Source organism: Terrapene carolina, unplaced genomic scaffold, assembly GCF_002925995.2.
Source record: "Terrapene carolina triunguis isolate 2854851 unplaced genomic scaffold, T_m_triunguis-2.0 Scaffold262, whole genome shotgun sequence".
Taxonomy (NCBI): domain Eukaryota; kingdom Metazoa; phylum Chordata; order Testudines; family Emydidae; genus Terrapene; species Terrapene triunguis.
The window spans coordinates 3,953,389-3,973,852 of record NW_020664613.1 but is presented as its reverse complement, the minus strand read 5'-3'; the positions used below and the strand labels follow the sequence as shown (position 1 = coordinate 3,973,852).

The 20,464-nt window shown below is 43.5% G+C and overlaps 1 protein-coding gene across 1 annotated transcript in view; it reads right to left on the bottom strand.

Annotated features, from left to right (window-relative positions):
• The window catches only part of GPATCH2 (G-patch domain containing 2), a 186,672-nt gene that overhangs the window by 50,821 nt on the left and 115,387 nt on the right, over positions 1 to 20,464 (bottom strand). Inside the window, exon 6 of the mRNA XM_024209330.1 lies at positions 5,522 to 5,586. Within this exon, the coding sequence (XP_024065098.1) occupies positions 5,522 to 5,586 (65 nt within the window). The remainder of the gene's footprint in view (positions 1 to 5,521; positions 5,587 to 20,464) is intronic.

The following is a 20,464-nucleotide window of genomic DNA, read 5'->3' as shown; positions in this document are numbered from 1 at the left end:
AGCATCAACTGCAGATTGGAAGGCGGTCCTGGCTATCAGTTTGCCTTCATCTACCAGAGCTTGAAAACTAGCTCTGTTCTGTTGGGGAAGGCTGTCATTAAACTCTGCAAACGTGGTGTAGTTCAGGAAATCCTATTTAGCTAGTAGAGCCTGGTAATTGGCTATCCTGTACTGGAGGCTGGATGATGAGAGAACCTTTCCTCCCAGAAGATTCAGGCGTTTGCCCTCTGTCAGCAGGAGTAGACTGGGGATGTTGCTGTCTAGCCCTTTTAGAAGCAGCATGGACCACCAGTGAATTGGGGACAGGGCGAGAAAACAAAAATTCTGCAACCTTGGCTGGCACATAATAATGCTTCTCCGCCCCTTTGGGAGTAGAAGCACAGGTGGGAGTAGTGTGCCAAACTGTCCTAGCTGGATCCAGTATGGCTTCATTAACAGGGAAAACTATTCTGTTGCGTCTGGAAGCATGCAGGATGTCTAGGAGTTTGTGCTGGGAGTCTTGGATCTCCTCGAGGGGAATCTGAAGCTCTCCAGCAACTCTGCAGAGGTCCTAGAACTGCTTAAAGCAGGCCTGCACAATATGTGGCCCGCGTGGGCTCACTGTGCGGCGCGCGGGCAAACGGCGGGGTGGGGCTGTCGGGTTTGCCCGGGGCCAGTGCAACCACTAGGGCCGGCGAACTAGGCAGTCACCTAGGGCGCCCAGTGGTTGGGGGTGTCCGGGATTTTTCCTCCCTCCCCTCCCTTCTCCTCACGCAGAGTGTGGCGCGGCTGATTGGGCGCCTGGGCCTGATTTAGCTGCTCCCATTGGCCTTCAGCAGGCAAAGTCCCTCCCCCGCTCCCTCCCTCCCCCGCCTCAGCATTGCAGCACTCTGCGGGGGAGGGATTGTGTGCTCCGCAGCTTGTTTGGTTTAGCTCCATGTGGAGTGGCATGGTAGTAAGGGGAGTCCCGGGGGGCAGTCAGGGAGCAGGAGGAAGGTTGGATGGGTCAGGAGTTCGGGGGGTGGGTTGTCAGGGGGCGGGGAGTGGTTGGATGGGGCGTGGGAGTCCCAGGGGTCTCTCTGGGGGCGCGGGTGTGGATAAGGGTTGGGGCAGCCAGGGGACAAGTAGGGGGTAGGGTCCTAGGGGGGCAATTAGGGTGGGGTGGTCTCAGCAGGGGGCAGTCAGGGGACAAGGAGCAGGGGGGGTTTGGAGGTACTGAGGGGGGTGGGAAGTGGGAGAGAGAGTGGATGGGGGCAGGGCTCGGGTGGGCTCTCCCCCCGTCCTTTTTTTTTTGATTGTTGAAATATGGTAACCCTAAAAAAGCGGTGCCCTGGCTCGGCAGGGAGGAGCCGCCTTCTGGAGGCACTGGAGAGCCAGAGCGTCGGCTTGCAGGGGCGGCGAGCCCCAGCCATGGAGGAGCCGGCGTGGCACAGGGGGGCAGCAGCCCTGCAAAGGCGGCAGCACCGCTAGCGGGGAGCAGCTGTGCCCCCCGCCCCTCCTGCCCAGGCTGCGGCCTGGCACCCCCCCCCAGGGCTCCTGCAGGCTGCAGCAGATGCATGCGGTCGGCAGCCCTCGTGCGCCCCCCTCGCCATGTTCGGGCTTTGCAGGTCCCGGGCATGTGAGTCGCCGGGGCGCGGGGCCCTGAGCCTGTTCCGGGAGGGGCAGCGGCAGTGGTGGCTCACACTCCCGGGAGCCGCAGAGCCCGAGCGCGGAGGGGGCAGCTGGGGGGGGGGGGGCGGGGGGGGCCGGCGCCAGCAAGCCTCCGCTGCACCGGGGGGGGGCCCGGGGGGGGGGGGCGCCGGGCCACAGCCTGGGCAGGAGGGTGGGGGGGCGTGGCTGCTCCCCGCTAGCCGTGCCACCGCCTTTGCAGGGCTGCTGCTCCCCTGCACCGCGCCGGCTCCTCCATGGCTGGGGCTCGCTGCTGCCGCAAGCGGGATGCTCTGGCTCTCTGGTGCCTCCGGAAGGCAGCTCCTCCCTGCCAAGCTGCTGCAGCAGCCCAAGCCCGGCAATGTCAGTGAGTGGGCTTCGGGTGGGGACCGCCGGGGAGGGGAGGGCTCGCGGAGGAGCTGTGCACCCTCCAGGGGAGTTCAGGGGGTGGGGGGGGGGAACCTGGTCTCGGGAGCAGCCCCTGGGCACGGCTGGCCCCTGGGGTCTATAAAGGCTCGTTGGGATTTGCCCCTCAATGAACCGATGTGTGTGTGTGTGGGGGGGGGAGGGGTGTTGTGTTTCGGGGAGGCTGGGGGTGGTGGTGTTTCGGCAGCGCTGGGGAGCAGGGGTTCAGCCCTCAGCTGTTTTCTTTGGAGTAATATGGCCCTCGCCACTTTACAAGTTGTGCAGGCCTGGCTTAAAGTCATCGCTGGGAATGGGGTGGGAGGAGAGGGAGGAAGGGACATAGAATTCACTTCTTCATCTGGGGATGATGATGGCAATCTTGCTGGTTCTGGTGGAACTGTTGGATCTGGGGGCAGATCTGAGCGTCCCCTTGGAGGGGAGGCAAGGGTAACTCCCTGGCAAATTGGATCAACTCTGCAGAGGGGTATTGATCCCAAGGTCCCCAATATGGCCAGTAGGAAGGGTCGATAGGTGGTCATTGCATAAGGTACCAGCGGCTCCTAGTTAGATGAGGCAGAGGTTGGTCCCAAACCTGTGTGGGTCTTTTGGGTGGTGAAGGATACGTAGGGTAAAAGAAGAATGGTTTATCAGATGGCTCAGAATCTCCTGATGAGGAGAAGGCTGATTCTGGTTCCAGTAGCAGTATCATTGATTCTGTTGGAGGGGAGATGTATTCTGTGTATAGGACGGGTGATAAGCTCCTTCCAGCAGTCAATTACCTTGGAGGTGATATTATCTCCTTGAAACGGAGGGAACTGATGGAGTAGGGGATTCCGGATCTGGGAGAGCAAAACTGTCCTGTGAGGCAGCAACAGATTCAGAGCTTCCAGTGTGAGAGGGGTTCTGCTTGTCCAGGTGGTCAGAACCTATGAGGAGGTTGGTATCTGAAGTTGGCAGTTATCAGACTTCATCGGTGTTGACAAATCCCGGGGTTTAGAAGGAGCTGAGGACGACGGTACTGCCAGAAAACAGTCCAGTACTGATGGAGCCCAATGCTTATGGGCGTTCTTGTCATGAGACTTAGTCTCTTTCTTGTCCCTGAGACTTAGTACATCCTAAGTCCTCACAGGCCAAGCTGGTAGGCTTGCTTACAGCTGAGTCCGACTTCTTTGACGTGGACTTTGAGGAAGACTTAGTTTCATACTCATGAGAAGCCTGTGGGGGTAGATTCTCCCATAACAGAGTTGGACTTCGCAGCAGGAGGCGCATTCCTTGCTGAATCAGGCCAATGTACAAGGGATGTTCCCTGGCCTGGATCCAATTGGGGCCTCATGGCCTTCTCCATGAGGTATTTTCAGAGATGGAATTCCCACCTTTCTCAGGTGCAACTGGGGAACGATTGGCAGATACTGCACCTCGCTGTGATGTGAGCTTCCCCAAGGTAGTACAGGCAGTGCCTGTGGTCTTCACTGACCAAGAAGGATCGTGGGCAAGAAGCACAAAGTTTGAAGCCCAGAGTCCTGGGCATAGTCCACTACTCGAATGTGGTACAGGGGAGGGAGGTGTCCCCCTGGGAGACTAATCTAATGCTAAACAGTAAAACTATTAAAACTATTGAACTATTTACAAACTAGATAATTCTTATTTTGTAGAAAGAAGCCGAAACTGCGGACACTTAAGGTTCCGACCGAGACCATGTGGCGGTGAGAAGGAACTGGAGAGGCAGTCAGACCACCTTATTCTTTATCCCCTCAGTTGGAGGCACAAGGTGAGCCAGGGTGCATATGTGGGCCAATGGACACTACTTTCAAACTCTCCAGCTCTGGGCACATGGTGAGCATGCGTAAGCCCACAGTGGAATACAAATAGGGACCATCATTCAAAGAAGGTGGCGGGGTATTTACATCACACTAACAGTCACAGATTATAATTTTGGCTGGGAAATTAATTCCAATGATGCCTTTTAAAAATAAAATTAATGTAAGGTAGATTATAATAAGGTATTCCTATTCATTTTCTTATTTTTAGGTTAATCACTAATAACTATGTAAAGACATGTCTTTTATGGTTGTGTTCTTTTTGGTGAGCTTTTTGGTAAACCTAGTTTTTTGGATTCCCTGTTTGAAAAAATAAGAAGAAAATAATGTCTTTTATTATTGCAAACTACTCAAAAGACATCAGAAAAACATTTCTACTCATAATATCATCTGAATACAACCACTGGTCTATGCTAATGATATATTGGAATATCTAATGGCACCCAGTGATGTCAGTGTGACAGGTTCGGTCAGACAGATCCACTTGGGTAAAAAGTAGGATTTAAGTGGCTTCAATTAATAACAGACAGAAGTAAGTCACAAAGCAAAATAAAACAAAACACGCAAGTCTAAGCCTAATACATTAAACTGATTACAGGTAAATCTCACCCTCAGAGATGTTCCAATAAGCTTCTTTCATAGACTATCCTCCTTCCTAGTCTGGGCCCAATCCTTTCCCCTGGTACAGTCCTTGTTAGTTCCAGCAGACATCTCAGGTGGAACTAGGGGTTTTCTCATGACTGACCGCCCCTTTGTCCTGCTCCACCCCCTTTTATAGCTTTCGCACAAGGCAGGAATCTTTTGACTCTCTGGGTCCCCACCCCTCCTTCTAAATGGAAAAGTACCAGGTTTAAGATGGATGGATTTTATCATCAGGTGACATGGTCACATGTCCTGTGAGACCCCAGCCTCCATTCTTCCTGGACTGGCCCACAGGCACACCGGAAGGTTTGCATGTAAACAGAGCCATTTACAGTTCACTGATTCTGAAGCACCCTTAATGGCTTCCACTTAATATGTTTACATCAGTAATACAAGTTTATATCTTATTCTCCTAACTTCAGACACAGAAATAATATATGCAAACAAATAGGATGAACACAGTAAGTAGATTATAAGCTTTGTAATGATACCTTATAAGAGACCTTTTGCATAAAGCATATGGAGTGCAACGTCACAGTCAGAATGTACTCAAATAATCAATTCAGGCTTTTGGTTCTTGGAACTTATATGAGAACCAGTTTTCTCACAGGATATCAAATTTAAAAGTGTTAGGTATTGTATTTTCCTTATGAAATGTAGTTTGACATTTCTGAACTTCTTGTTATTCTTCTTTGAAGAAAACTACTTCAAATGTCTTTACACAATCTTTTATATTTATTACTTAGCATATCTGTGAACATTTATAACATTTTAAATATAATTTAAGTATCTGCATAAAAAAACTTAATAAAAACACATTCAAAGCAGCACTGAACTCCACATTTTAATTAAAAACCCACAGTAAGCTAAAAGGGTTGAAATATCCTTAGGATATGTCCTATAACTGGGCCAGGGCCCTCTTTTATTCCGTGTTTGTACAGTGTGTAGCACAATATGGCTTTGGGCCTCAGATGCTACTGTAATACAAATAATAATATAAACAGTGACAACCCCCCACCATTGGTACTCACTCATTGTGATGAGAATCTTGGGACAAGTGAACCATTTTCTTGTTGCCTGGGCCTGTACTGGTAATCTAAGAGGGGGAAAAAATGGGAAAAAATAAAATAAAAATGCTACAAGTTCTTGGGCTGTATTACATGTACATTGTATTTTTCCATTGGAAGAGTATATACTACCTACCGAGGTAGAAACAGACACACTAAACACAGTAAAAACAATTAGTGATACTTTCAGTTGATAACTCAAGTAGTATTTTCATAAGTATGTAAATGATTTAGGAGCCTAATCCCAGTTTTCAAAGGTAATTGAGAAGTTTAGCAGTCTTATGGTCAGATTTTCAAATGTGTCTACATGTCTAATGATGCAAATAGGTGCCTGGTGGGTTGTTAATAGAGATTAGGTGCCTAATCTGCTTAGGTGCTTTTGAAAATTTCAAAAGATGCCTATCTGCATCTTTAGGGGTCTAAATGCCTTTGGCAATGGGATTTAGGTGCTTTTGAAAAACCCACCCAGAATGTATTGTGTTTTTAAGAAATGTAGAAAAACACAAAGTTGTGACGTTAGGCTGGGGTTTTAAAATGGCTCTTACTCCCTTAGACTACTTTGAAAACCCAGGTCTTAGTCTCCAACACAGAGCAAATGCTAATGAAAATAAAAGTTAAGTAAAATGTACATATAAAATGGTATACCACTACATTGATGTCATATTCAGTTGTTCCTTCTTTAATCTCAACTGCAATCAAAAAGAAATATGAGGATTTTTAAGACTAGTTATGTATTTACCTTATATACTCCCCTCATACGGCACAAATAGGCTTTGAAAAGGGTGTGTATATGGAAAATATGGCTTAGTGGTGTTATGCAATACTACAGCAGAGCAGCCTCCTGCTCTTCTGCAGCACAATTTGCTTGTTATAGCTGCTATGCATACATACAGGAAGTGGAGTTAGGGGGTGTTACGAACCACCTGCTGAAGTTGCACACATGCAGAAAGTAAGTGCGGAAGTTACTGCTGTTTGGAGCAACAAGTCCTCTTACAATTACATACTTTAAAGTGTCCAGCGGATAAAGTCTTACAATCACTAGATGACCAAAGTCAGGACAACAAAAATCAGCTATGCTGCCAGTACTGAAAGCAGACCTGGAAACCACACAAATAAACAGCTGATATGCACATATTGTCTGGGACCATTGGGGTTTGGGTTGTTTTTTACCTATGGATCCTCTGTTTATCCACATTTGACAGTTCATCACTCATCAGGAGGATGATACATTGCATTTTCAAAGACAACAAATCACTGAATATTTCATAAAAGCAAGTTTCCTCTACTCTTACACATTTTTATGCAGAAGGAGAACCAAGGCATCTTAAGGTTCAAGTCTGGAAAATGTTCATATAATACCACAGATGCCTTTAGAAAGCTCCACAGGTTCAAAATATTTGCCAAGTTCCACAGAAGTTCCCTATCTGTAAACTGGGGAATTTCATTATAATGGGTAGAATCTCTCAAACAAACAGAACTTGAAAAGGACACCTGTTTTACTGGGTCAGTAATTATTCAAATACAACCACACCTAAAACTCTGACAGCAGGAGACGTAGCAACATTATAACTTGCTGCCTCAAAGAAATCTTGCCTGCAACCAGCATATAGAATGGGCAGTTCCAGACACCAATATTTGATATTAATTTAGTCAGATTTAATGGAGTGAAAGCAGTCTTGCTTATTCACTTAGTAACAATGAAATTGCAATCAATGCTTTCAAACAAACTTCCCCTCTAATATTACATTTTATCTTATAATTTGAGCAAGACACATTATTTGTCAAATATGGACTTTGAAATGCTGATGATCTAAAACATTTTAAATGTATATGTAATCAGGAAGTTACAACATTAGTAACCAAACTGTTACTTGAACACCATCGGTAAACATGTGGCTCAGCTCTAGAGAGTTACATCCTGCATTAATCTCAAAATGAGGTTTTCATGCTATTCCAGTGGGTATCCCTGGAATATAGTAATCCATTTTCTACACTGTGGGTATAAGAAAAGCCGACTGTGCCTATGTCATGCTTTGTTAGAGGTTCATGATCACATTATCTCATGGTGGACCTGACACTTTTATTCAGTTTACAGTATGTTCTCTGTACAGGCAACTTATTTCCTTTGCCAGGGTTGCTGACAACCTTTTCCACACTATATTAATCTTGTTTACTGACTTTATCTTGGTACAAATATCAGAAAACTGAACTTTTTATCTCAGGGAGAAAATAAACAACATGTTGACAGAAGCAGAAGCTATTTTCTGGACTAAAATTGGTTGTTTACCTGCAGCCATACTTATGGAAAAATGTTTAACTCTCCAACTCGCTTGAAATACATAATCCAAAATTTAATAAGCGTGAAAATTTCAAGAAAATCCATGTGATAAATTGTCAGGTATAAAACAATATCTTAACATAAAGAAATATGATTTGTAACTAATTTATACTGAATATAAAAGTGCTCTCAATCTAGTTACAATTCATCAGAAAGTATATTGATCAGGTTTCTCCTACATATCAAAGGTAACTTCAGTTACTAAATAGCCACAGAGGATTTATAAAATTAAATGTACAATACACACATTTATATGGATATGTATGCTATACTGATTATTATAATGTATAATAATTATATATTAAATTTAGATTTGCAACACTTCCCTCCTTCGTGAGAAACAACACACTGATAGAGGGCAACAGTCTAAGGTGATGTTAGCAATATCAGATATGGATGTCTTCTGAGTCTTCCAATAAAGAAGCCAATTGCCTTCTATATCTCACTCTAGGAAGGAGTCAGTTGGAAGGACACTATGAGCAAGATGAATGCTTGGTCAACTGGTTAGCTCCTCGGTCCATTAGAAGAGATTGTGGTAGTTGTCTACAGCTGTTTCTATGTACTGAATTCCCAGTGCTCAGAAGGAAATGCAAGAAGATAGTAAAATTAATAGTGACCATCTCCAGGGCCAATAGTAGTAAGCATAAATATACCTTTCAAACATTGACACACGCAGTCTTGGTAGTATAAATGTTTTAGGGACATAAGTTTGGAATGACCATCTAACTCCTGTATGAGTTAAGAGCATATTGAAGAAATTACAACTAAATTTTATAACCAACAAATAATATTATGTATGCAATTTTTGCCACACTTTACAGAAAAGTCTATTTTTAGAAATTTTAGGAGTTTTAATAAAATGTGTTAATACCATTTGCTGTACCCTTCCATGGGTAAAAACAAATTGCTGGGCAGTAGGAGTCCACCTGTAAGGCGGAAGGAGAGAAAAAGACAGCAACACATAATGACTTAATATTTTACTTTAAAATCATATTTGTATAGAATTTTTTTAAAAGCCTGATCTCTCATGATCTACCAGCGTTATAAAAGAATAACCTGTTTCAAATGGGTTATGGCATTTGGTCATTGTCTTGATGGTCCAGGAGATAAAGGAACTTAAACATGTCATGAGCCCAGGACTGAACGTTGATCGTACTGGAATTTAGATAACCATAATTGTGATGAAAGAGGAAAACATTTCTAAGTATTTCCCCCGCCCCCAGTTAAGAATGGCAGCTTTCTGAAAGCTGATTAGATATATGAATGTCTGGTGTAGTTCTATAAAGTACAAGTAACCAGAAGCGATGAATTAGACGGCAGAGTACAACTCAGGATGTTAAAAGTGCAAAATAAATGCAATGAAATAAACTACACAGAGCACAGGTAATGACGTGAGTGTAACAGTGAACTACAGCTCTTTGCACTCTACAACTCATCTTTGCATTCGCTTGGTCCTAGTGCTTGCCAATCCATCTACACATAGCCTATGGGCTTCTGTAATTTATACCAGCTGCAAATAGCTCCAAGGGGCTGAAACCACATCTGAAGATCAGTAATGTCTAGGGGTATCCTGGCCACTCTTCCTTTCTTCTTCTGCTACAGCAACAAGGAGAGGCATGAGACCCCCTCACAATGGCTCTGTAATGCTGTAGGATGAGTATTGCACTGAGTTGCATGGCTTTTGTGCCAGACTACACCTGCACCACTTTACAGAATATGGCCTACAGTATATTAATATCCAAAAGTGTGTGGGGTGTTTCACAGAAGACACAGAATGATTTGTGCTTGCCTCAAAGACTGAGCAGTCTAAACTTCAGATGCAAGGAGTGAAGTGGCAGGATTGGATGGGAAGAAGGATGACAAGGGTTGGCAGAATATGAATATGAAATTACTCAGTTTATGTAATGTGGACATTAGTGGGTTTTTTAATATTTAAAAATACAGAAGATAAAGTTATTAAACTGTTCTTATTGCAGACATCATGGAGGAAATGAGATTTCAGGAGAGGTTTAAATGGAGCTAAATGGAAAATAGTAGTTTGGAAAACTAAAATAGGAAGGGCACGCCACACAAAAGAACAGAAATGAAAAAAAGGCACAAATATACTTGTGGGAGAAAGATAGGCAGAGCATCAAGTGTGGCATCACTGTTAGGACAGAAGGAGGCAATACAAGAAGAATAGGAAGAGGTATTATAGTAGGCCATGAAGGTGAGGACTGAAAGTTTGTGTTAGATGTGATGGAAGAAAGGGAGTCAGTGGGGCATTCTAAAGGGGTATATGATATAATGCAGTCAGAATAATGAGCCTAGAAGATAATTTTATCATATGATTGTAGAAATTAATATTTTACTGTTATAATCCCATATGAGAAGTATGTGTATATACACTAACTCCTCACTTAACGTTGTCTTGGTTGTTTCGTTGTAACGTTGCTGATCTATTAGGGAACAAGCTCGTTTAAAGTTGCGCAATGCTCCCTTATAACGTTGTTTGGCAGCTGCCTGCTTTGTCCACTGCTTGCAGGATTCTCTGGAAGAGCAGCCCCTCCTTGGGGGGATTAGAACCAGGGAGGCTGGCAGCCCCCCCTCCCCATCAGCTCCCCTAAATTCCCTGTAAGGTATGTGGCTCATCAGCTGCCCAGAACCATTCAGCTGTCCCTCCGCACACTGTTGTGCTGCTCCTGCCCTGCCCTCTGCCTTGGAGCTGCTTCCGGGAGCTTCCTGCTTGCTGGGGGAGGTGGGGAGAGGGGTGCTGATATCAGGATGTCCCCCTGCTCCTGCCCCCCCCCACAAAGCAGAGGAGGGGGAACAGGGCTCAGGGACAGAACGGAGGGAGCTTGCTGGAAGCTGTTGCTTTCTGTCTGAACTGACTGATCTGCTTAAAAGGGCAACATACTTGAAGTGGGGTCAGCGTACTTAAAGGGGCAATGCAGGTCTCTCTCTCACTCATGCACGCACCCCCCCAGCACTTTGGAAAGCCAGCACCTGTGCAGCCGTGCATGTGCTGTCAGGCGGAGGTAGTGGTGCGCTCCAGCTGGATAGCGTGGGCTCATCATCATGTTCAGTTTTTGCAGGGAAGTGTTTGAGCTTGTGCCGTGCATCTATTGTGTTTCCTCCCTCCTGCGTCAGTCCATGCTGCCTTGTAGAGTGTTTGGCTACATTAAAAACAGTGTATTAACCCTTGAGGGCTCAGGCAAGTGCTAGTTCATCATTTAGCAGCAAGGCATTCCCTGGGAAATATTCCACCCTCTTACTTTACTACCTCAACCAAGCTTCACAATCATTCATTGCTGTGTACAATATTAAACTGTTTGTTTAAAACTGTTTAAAACTTATACTGTATAAGTATATAATATCTTTTGTCTGGCAAAAAAAATTTCCCTGGAACCTAACCCCCCCTATTTACATTAATTCTTATGGAGAAATTGGATTAGTTTAACATCATTTCGCATAAAGTCACATTTTTCAGGAACATAACTACAACGTCAAGTGAGGAGTTACTGTATCAGAGCTTTGGTGACCAAGAGTTTCAAATTTGACATGATTTTGAGCTCCACAGTTTGAGAGAGCTCAACTTGGGGTACCTTAAAATCTGATTTTCAGAGAATGATGAGCACCATTCTGGAAAATCAGACTCCTTAAAGGTGCTTGAAGTTGGGCATCCAAAAAATGAACGCACCCAAATTTCAGTACTGTATTTTAGATGCAACACTCTTAGTTGCACTAGACTGGATTATATAGAGAGACTGCAGAGTTATCGTTATAGCTCCAAAATAATTGTATAGCTATACACTACTATTTGATAGGGTGCAGGACTGTGAATCAGAAGACCTGGTTCTATTCCCGGGCCTGTCACTAATTAGGTGTATGACCCTGGACAAGTCTTATCTTTACAATAAGCATAATGTTACTTCACCACCATTATAAAGCGTTTTAAGACTTATGGATAAAAAGCACTATATTATAGGAAGTGCTGGAGGCAGGACCAATAGTTAAGGTTGCTGAACACTTTCATTTCCAACTGTTTTCAGTTGCTTATAACTTTGTCAAACCATTATGCTGAAATTTTCCATACTGGGTATCTGCCTCAGGCTTTTTTCTTTTTAATTTTCAACAGAGTGCAGCTATTTCCAAAAATAAGGTTAAGGAAAAATATATTGCTCTGCCAATGATGAAAATAGGCCTGTATCTTTGGATCATAGAATTGTCTTTTGCTGTCTCCATGCAAACAAATATGGCAGTGTTTTAAAATCACTGTTTGCACATACTCAGTAAAAGTTTGTTAGAGGCTGTTCATTACGTTTCCTGACGATTCTATCTACACTGAGCACACTCCAGTTCAAAGCTGAGCACAACTTTCCCAGCAATTCCTCCTCCTAGTTGCCAGGGGCTGCTCTGGCACTGGGCACAGGAATAGAGCCAGGAGAATGTCTCTGCTGTGCTCTCAATACTCTCCCTATTGGCACTCAGGCAGACTGCAAAAGGAGGAGACAGCTGCTTAATTTGAATGCAATGAGGGAAGGAATGGGGGAGAAAAGGGATAGGCAGTTAAGTGGGACAGAAGTTTCTTTGAGAAGGGATGGGGAGGGGAAAGGAATGAAGGGGACAGGGACAGGCTGCGGGATAGCAGCAATGAACAAGAGGGACAGAGACAGGTCTGGGGAGGGAGGGAGTCCTGAAACTACTAGAGTTCACTCCCCTCCAGAATATAGAATTGAACCAAAGATTCTTGAGTCCTACCACTCTTCTGCTGTTTAACTGTGAAACCCATTGGGCAAAGTATGTGTTGGTCCACATAGAGAATAACTACCTACTACCTCTACCAATTACTCCATCAACTCATGTGGTAGAAATCTGTGCTGTGCATATAAATATTTTATTCTTGCTAATGACATATTTGGGGGTCAATATGGTTCCACAGAACGGCATTTCAGTTTCTCAGGTTAAGAAACTAGGAAATTACATTGAGAATACTAAAATCTAAGCACTCAAAAGTTAGGAAATGCCAGATTTAAGGTTTCCTGTGCAACTTTAATTTGGCCCTATTTGTGCATATGCATTTTGATAGAGTCTTTAATGATATGATGGCATAGAAATTTTTTCCACAGTACCCCTGCTCCATTCAGTGCACAGGATGGAAAATGTGCAGGGAGTGAATCAGGGTTGCTTAATGAATGATATTGTCTGAAGGATCCCTGCCTCATTTGTTGCAGAATTTGGAAGGTGTTCAGTAAACGAGGCAGGGGACTGCAAGGAGAGAAAGGATTTTCTCATGGTTAAGGCAGGTGAAACTCAGTTTTTCTATTCCTGCTTCATCTACAGTCTTATGCGAGCCCAAGCAAACCACCTCAAACTCAGAACACCTGGGCTCTGATTTGCTAATCATATAGAAGTGCTAATCATATAGAACTGAAACTGAAGTCAATGGGAGCTCCATTTTGAGCATATAAAGTGCTACAAAAATAAACTTTTAAAATGTACTTAGAAAAATCAGGCTCAAGGTGTCTCAAGCTAGGCATTGAAAATTAATGGACACTTCTGACTATTTTGGACTTAATCTCTGCACCTCAGTTCCCCATCTGTAAAATGGGATAAAAATACCACAATCTCAAAAGGGACATTGTGAGGATAAATTATTTAGTGTTTGTGAAGTACTCAGATACTACAGTGATGAATGACATAGGAAAAACCCACAAAGGAATTAATTCTGTATTCTGACGTATATGAGAAGTTGAGATCACTAATATACTAACTGTGACAAAGTTCCTCCTCTATCTTGGTGGGTCCTGCGCTTATTGGCGGATTTTCTTGCCTCAGAGATTCACCATGTGGGTTGGGGAACAGCCCAGAGACCTTCCCCTCTGGAAGAACCCACAGTCCAGGTCAACTGGGAGGTTTGGGGGGAACCCGGGCCCGCCCTCTACTCCAGGTTCCAGCCCAGGGCCCTGTGGACTGCAGCTGTCTATAGTGCCTCCTGTAACAGCTGCATGACAGCTACAACTCCCTGGGCTACTTCCCCATGGCCTCCTCCAAACACCTTCCTTATTCTCACCACAGGACCTTCCTCCTGGTGTCTGGTAACGCTTGTGGCTCCTCAGTCCTCCAGCAGCACACCCTCTCACTCTCAGCTCCTTGCGCCTCTTGCTCCCAGCTCCTCACACTCGCACCACAAACTGAAGTGAGCTCCTTTTAAAACCCAGGTGCCCTGATTAGCCTGCCTTAATTGATTCTAGCAGCTTCTTCTTAATTGGCTCCAGGTGTCCTAATTAGCCTGCCTGCCTTAACTGGTTCTAGCAGGTTCCTGATTACTCTAGTGCAGCCCCTTCTCTGGTCACTCAGGGAACAGAAAACTACTCATCCAGTGACCAGTATATTTGCCCTCTACCAGACTCCTGTACCCCACTGGTCTGGATCTGTCACATAACCTATATGATAAGGGCGTCCCAACACTGGTAGGTTGAGGAAATACAAATAAGGAAGAGGGGAGGAACCTCTACTGAATATGCATTAGGCATAGTGGCATCAGCACAACATATTATAAAGGTTGTATACCAGCCTGTGTGCTTGGGAAGGAAGAGATGTTGCCCTTGGGATGTGCCAGGAAGATGACCACTGGCGATGGTGATGAGGAAGGTAATGGCTAACATTTCAGGTTGTTCTACAAGCGATGTGTGAGCATATGGATGTTCAAATGTACATTCTCTATTATCTCTATTTACCTTGCTGGATTAGAGAGTTGGTGACTTTGCAAAACATATTAATAAAACTATTATAAATACAGGAGGATTTTCCTAAGCGTGAGTGTTGCCACTGTGCACATCAGGGTTACCAACTGAATAGTAATTTTAATAATACTTGGTCTGATCTTGGGACAAGAACCCATCAAATCTCAGAGTGTTAACTAGGAATTCTTAAATAATCAGTATAATTAATATACAATCCATAGATCAGGCAACAGCGGTGAAGAACTTTAAAGGTTACTTGAATTGAGTTGGTCACCTACTGGGCTGATCTTCTCTGGATCAACTTGTCATTGGGATACAGGTAGACCTGGACCCCTTGTCTCCTTAAGTGAGCTACTATAACTGCCAAATACTTCATGAATACTCTTGGTGCTGTGGAAAGACTAAGGGGAAGGACCCTGTACTGGTAGTCTGATGTTACGACTAGGAATCTGAGGTATTTCCTGCAAGTCAGATGCAAGGATATACAAAAATAGACAACTTGAAGGTTCAGAGCCATGAACCAGTGTTGAGGATTTAATAAGGAAATTATTGAAGCCAAAGTCATTATCCTGAACTTGAAATGACTGATGCACCTGTTGAGACATTGAAAGTCCAAAATGGGATGCAACCCCCCTATCTTCTTTGGAACAACAAAATAACTGGAATAAAAATCCTTGCCCCTGAACTCTAGGGACACCTGTTCCACTGTTCTGAGATGCAGGAGAGAGTCCACCTCTTGCTTCAATAAAGTATCTTGTAAGAGGGGTCCTTGAAGAGGAATGGACTGGATTTGTATGCAAAATCCGTTGCTGATAATCTCTCAGATGCACTGGTCTGTGGTTATTCTAGTTCAGGCTTGCTAAAAAAAAAAAAAAAAAAAGGGAGTTTCCAAAATGGGGTTGGGGGGAAGGGAAGGGAGAAATGGGGTGAGATCCTATGAAGTTCTGCCAGGCTCTCCACAGTGGCATGAAACATGCTGTTCAGAAGAAGACATTGAGTGCATTGTACCAAAGGAAGAGGTGGTGGGTCATCTGTGTTGGAACCCCTGCTTCTCTCAATGGTGCCAACGCCCTCTGTGGGTTATGAAAGTATGGAGCAGACAGACACTGCTTGAAGGAACTTTAAGGTCTGATTTACTTTCTCCTTGGAGCTGGAGTATACTAGCCCAGAAAATGCAAAGTGTTTCTAGAATCCTTTTATGAATACAGGCCCTGTTACTTTTTGAACTGAAGAGGTTGCAGCTCTCAAATGGAAGATTCTCTATTGTCGTTTGGACCTCCCTGGGCAATCTCAAATGACTGTAGCCAGGAGGATCTTCACATCACTACTGATGTAACCCTGGTGCATGCAGATGCATCAGACAGATCCAAACCAGCCTACAGGTAAATTCTATGCATTAACTAGCCCTCCAGCCTGATAGATATTAATTCTTCCCAGTGCTCCTGCAGAAACCTTTCCATAAACTGAGACAGCTTGTCTGAGTAGAGTCATATTTAGCCAGAAGCACCTGGTGGTAGGCAATGAGTATCTACAGATTGGCAGAGGAATAGACTTCTCTGCTGAAGAAATCCAGTCTCAGGGTCCTTTTCCATTGGGGTTGTTGCAGGAGGCCCTTGCTGCTTGGCTTTTTCCTGAACAGCTGCTACAACAAGTGACGCTGGTACCAGATGCAAATAGAAGTGCTTGAAGCCCTTGGGAGGAACTTGGTACTGTCTATCTGCCATCTTGGAAGTTGCAGGTATTAATACTAGAGTCTTCCATAAGTCCTTTACAGGCTCTAACAATCACCTGTTAATAGACATGCGGAGTGTACCAGTCATGGAAGGGTGCAGAATGTCTAGCATCTTGTGCAATTTTCTAAGGGGAAGAACTTGGCCTATTTTCCTCCTTACAAGCCACGCGGCATAAATCTACATTACAGATTAACTGGTACGTAAAAGTTCATTTAAAAAAGCAAATCCAGCTCCAGAAGTACCAAAAAAACCCTTCAAATACATAAATGTATAGCAGTTTTCGTATGCCAATAGCATCAAACATTTGAATCAAAACATTTGTTAAAAAGAAAAGAAGAAACAAAAACAAAAACAAAACTGTTTTCAGGCTTAAGACTAACATACTAAGTTGCAGCCCAAAACAAAAATGTTATTATTTAAGTTATAAGCCTCAGAAAATAAGGATTTATAATGGAAACTGACACAAAGTCAACTGTAGCACCAAAATGGTGCTTCCTTCACTCACAAGGTCTGTAATTGCCAATTTATAGGAAATTCAACCAAATGACATCAAGGAAAGAAATAAAACATCTATTCTTTGAAGTTTATTACCCTTGTTAAAAGCAATTTCTTATTATTTTTATCACCCATTTATTATCACCAATTTTATTCCCTTCCTTACTAGAAGGGTAGGAGAACAGCTGCCTTTGCATCTGACTTCAGTGCTTTTTCATGATTAAACTAGCATGGGTAGCATATTATAGAAAGATGTGTCTAAGTATGTGCCCCACCGGCACGTCTACTTCTTCCTTCTCCTGAGATCCAAAAAACTTCATTACCAGATTGTCATGATTAGAGTTATATTATATTATAATAAATTAAGAGCTGAATTAAAAAAAAACATTTAAGAGATAAACATGAACTTTCATTGGTAGCTGTCAAGAACTCTCAGACAATATTACATCCACTGTATTTGTTTAAATAGTTACCATGCTTACACAGTTCCCCCATCTCCCTGGGTTGATTTCTCTATTACATTTTTATTCACCCTCCAAATGCTCTCTTGCTCCAGTGCCCACAATGACAAACACTTCAGGTGGCAGACTGCCATTCCAGAGAAGGGCCTCTCTATTGTATAACCCACTGTTCTAGCTCAGTGATGCTCGGTCAATCAAACCCCACTCCCTCAAAGCTTTATGTCTCCATAGTGCAACTGCTCTGCCAGTGACTCCTTGCCAGTTTGTCAAGACCCAGAAGTTAGCTGCTACTCTTTTTATGATTCTTAATCTGACAGTGTTACTTGGAAATGAACAGCAATTTTAAAATGTGGCAAGCTCTATATGACTGCCCCCTAGTGAGTTCAGACATTGTGCTAGTAAAATGTACATAAGTGATAAGGGAAGGAAATCAGCTCAAGAGAAACTGGTCAAAAAACATCGACACAAAATCTTAGACCAAACAGATAAAGAAACAAAACAACATCCCAGTAGACGGTTTGCTGTTTTGTTTGCATTAAAAACAAGCAAACTAAAAAAACTCCCAACCTCACCACTGTGGGTAAAACGATACACATTATAGCAACTATTTCCTCCCCTTTGGTGTGAAAAACTAAAACCAAACACAAATCTTCCAGTGACTTAACAGTCCGTACACATTTTTTTCAAGTTTTATTTCAGACAAAATGAAATACATCCCCTTTCAAAATATCCCCTTTATACATGATTCTCATTTAACAAAATTAACAAAATTTAACTACTTTAGTATCTGAGACTGAAAAAAAGCCACCTGTAATCATCTAAATGTCACACAAAAGAACAGCTGAAGTATTTTAAATTTCAGTTCTAAAAGTAAAGAAAAAGCATGGTTTTTTTTGTAAATTAATTTTACTACATTTTGTCTTCACTGACTAAGATCTACCCAAACAGGAAAGGTATATTATGAAACTAAAACAAACAGATTTTTTATAGAAAGCCATGGGTTTGAGTATTCTTTGAGTAGCACTGGAAACAGTTATGGAGAACACGATGAAACATGTTTTACTCTTGACTTTTGCTCAGGACTTATTTTGGTGTCAGAGTTTTCAATGTAGAGAACGAAGGGAGGAAATGAACTAATTTAGTCAAAGAGAAAACTAGAGTTGAGGAAAGGAATGAGCATGTGAAAAAGTTGAATGAAGAAATAAATTATTTTGTATTACTGAACAGGTGAAACAGAATAAACCATATGCATGCATTGTAAACAGCAAACCCAGGACCATATCCTGGCTTTAGATACATGAACAATTGAGCATCTAAAACAAGAATGTGGTACAGTGAATTTTATGAATTGGTATGCTAATAGAATAAATGACTAAACTGCATCTCAGATAATGTAAATCGAATTTTACCAGAACTACAAAGTAAGTAACAAATTTAACTACTTTGCCACCCAATTCAGAAAACAATAAAATGCATTAAAAAAAATTATATTTACGACTACATTTCAGCTTTAAGCAAAATGGGTTTACCAATGAAGACAAAATTCCTAACAAGAATGAAGGGAGTTCATAGAATCATAGAATATCAGGGTTGGAAGGGACCTCAGGAGGTTATCTAGTCCAACCCCCTGCTCAAAGCAGGACCAATCCTCAACTAAATCATCCCAGCCAGAGCTTTGTCAAGCCTGACCTTAAAAACCTCTAAGGAAGGAGATTCCACCACCTCCCTAGGTAACCCATTCCAGTGCTTCACCACCCTCCTAGTGAAAAAGTTTTTCCTAATATCCAACCTAAACCTCCCCAACCTGCAACTTGAGACCATTACTCCTTGTTCTGTCATCAGGTACCACTGAGAACAGTCTAGATCCATCCTCTTTGGAACCCCCTTTCAGGTAGTTGAAAGCAGCTATCAAATCCCCCCTCATTCTTCTCTTCTGCAGACTATACAATCCCAGTTCCCTCAGCCTCTCCTCATAAGTCATGTGCTCCAGCCCCCTAATCATTTTTGTTGCCCTTCGCTGGACTCTTTCCAATTTTTCCACATCCTTCTTGTAGTGTGGGGCCCAAAACTGGACACAGTACTCCAGATGAGGCCTCACCAATGTCGAATAGAGGGGAATGATCACATCCCTCGATCTGCTGGCAATGCCCCTACTTATACAGCCCAAAATGCCGTTAGCCTTCTTGGCAACAAGGGCACACTGTTAACTCATATCCAGCTTCTCGTCCACTGTAACCCCTACATCCTTTTCTGCAGAACTGCTTCCTAGCCATTCGGTCTCTAGTCTGTAACAGTGCATGGGATTCTTCCGTCCTAAGTGCCGGACTCTGCACTTGCCCTTGTTGAACCTCATCAGGTTTCTTTTGGCCCAATCCTCTAATTTGTCTAGGTCCCTCTGTATCCTATCCCTACCCTCCAGCGTATCTACCACTCCTCCCAGTTTAGTGTCATCTGCAAACTTGCTGAGAGTGCAGTCCACGCCATCCTCCAGATCATTAATGAAGATATTGAACAAAACCGGCCCCAGGACCGACTCTTGGGGCACTCCGCTTGAAACCGGCTGCCAACTAGACATGGAGCCGTTGATCACTACCCGTTGAGCCCAATGATCTAGCCAGCTTTCTATCCACCTTATAGTCCATTCATCCAGCCCATACTTCTTTAACTTGGTGGCAAGAATACTGTGGGAGACCGTATCAAAGCTTTGCTAAAGTCAAGGAATAACACATCCACTGCTTTCCCCTCATCCACAGAGTCAGATATCTTCTCATAGAAGGCAATTAGGTTAGTCAGGTATGACTTGCCCTTGGTGAATCCATGCTGACTGTTCCTGATCACTTTCCTCTCCTCTAAGTGCTTCAGAATTGATTCCTTGAGGACCTGCTCCATGATTTTTCCAGGGACTGAGGTGGGGCTGACTGGCCTGTAGTTCTCCGGATCCTCCTTCTTCCCTTTTTTAAAGATGGGCACTACATTAGCCTTTTTCCAGTCATCCAGGACCTCCCCCGATTGCCATGAGTTTTCAAAGATAATGGCCAATGGCTCTGCAACCATAGAGTTCTGTGGTTTGTTTTACTGACATCCCATCCTCACCAATAATTAGGACATGGTGAGGATGTGTGTGTTTGAGGCAGTATTGTATGCTGCCACTGGAC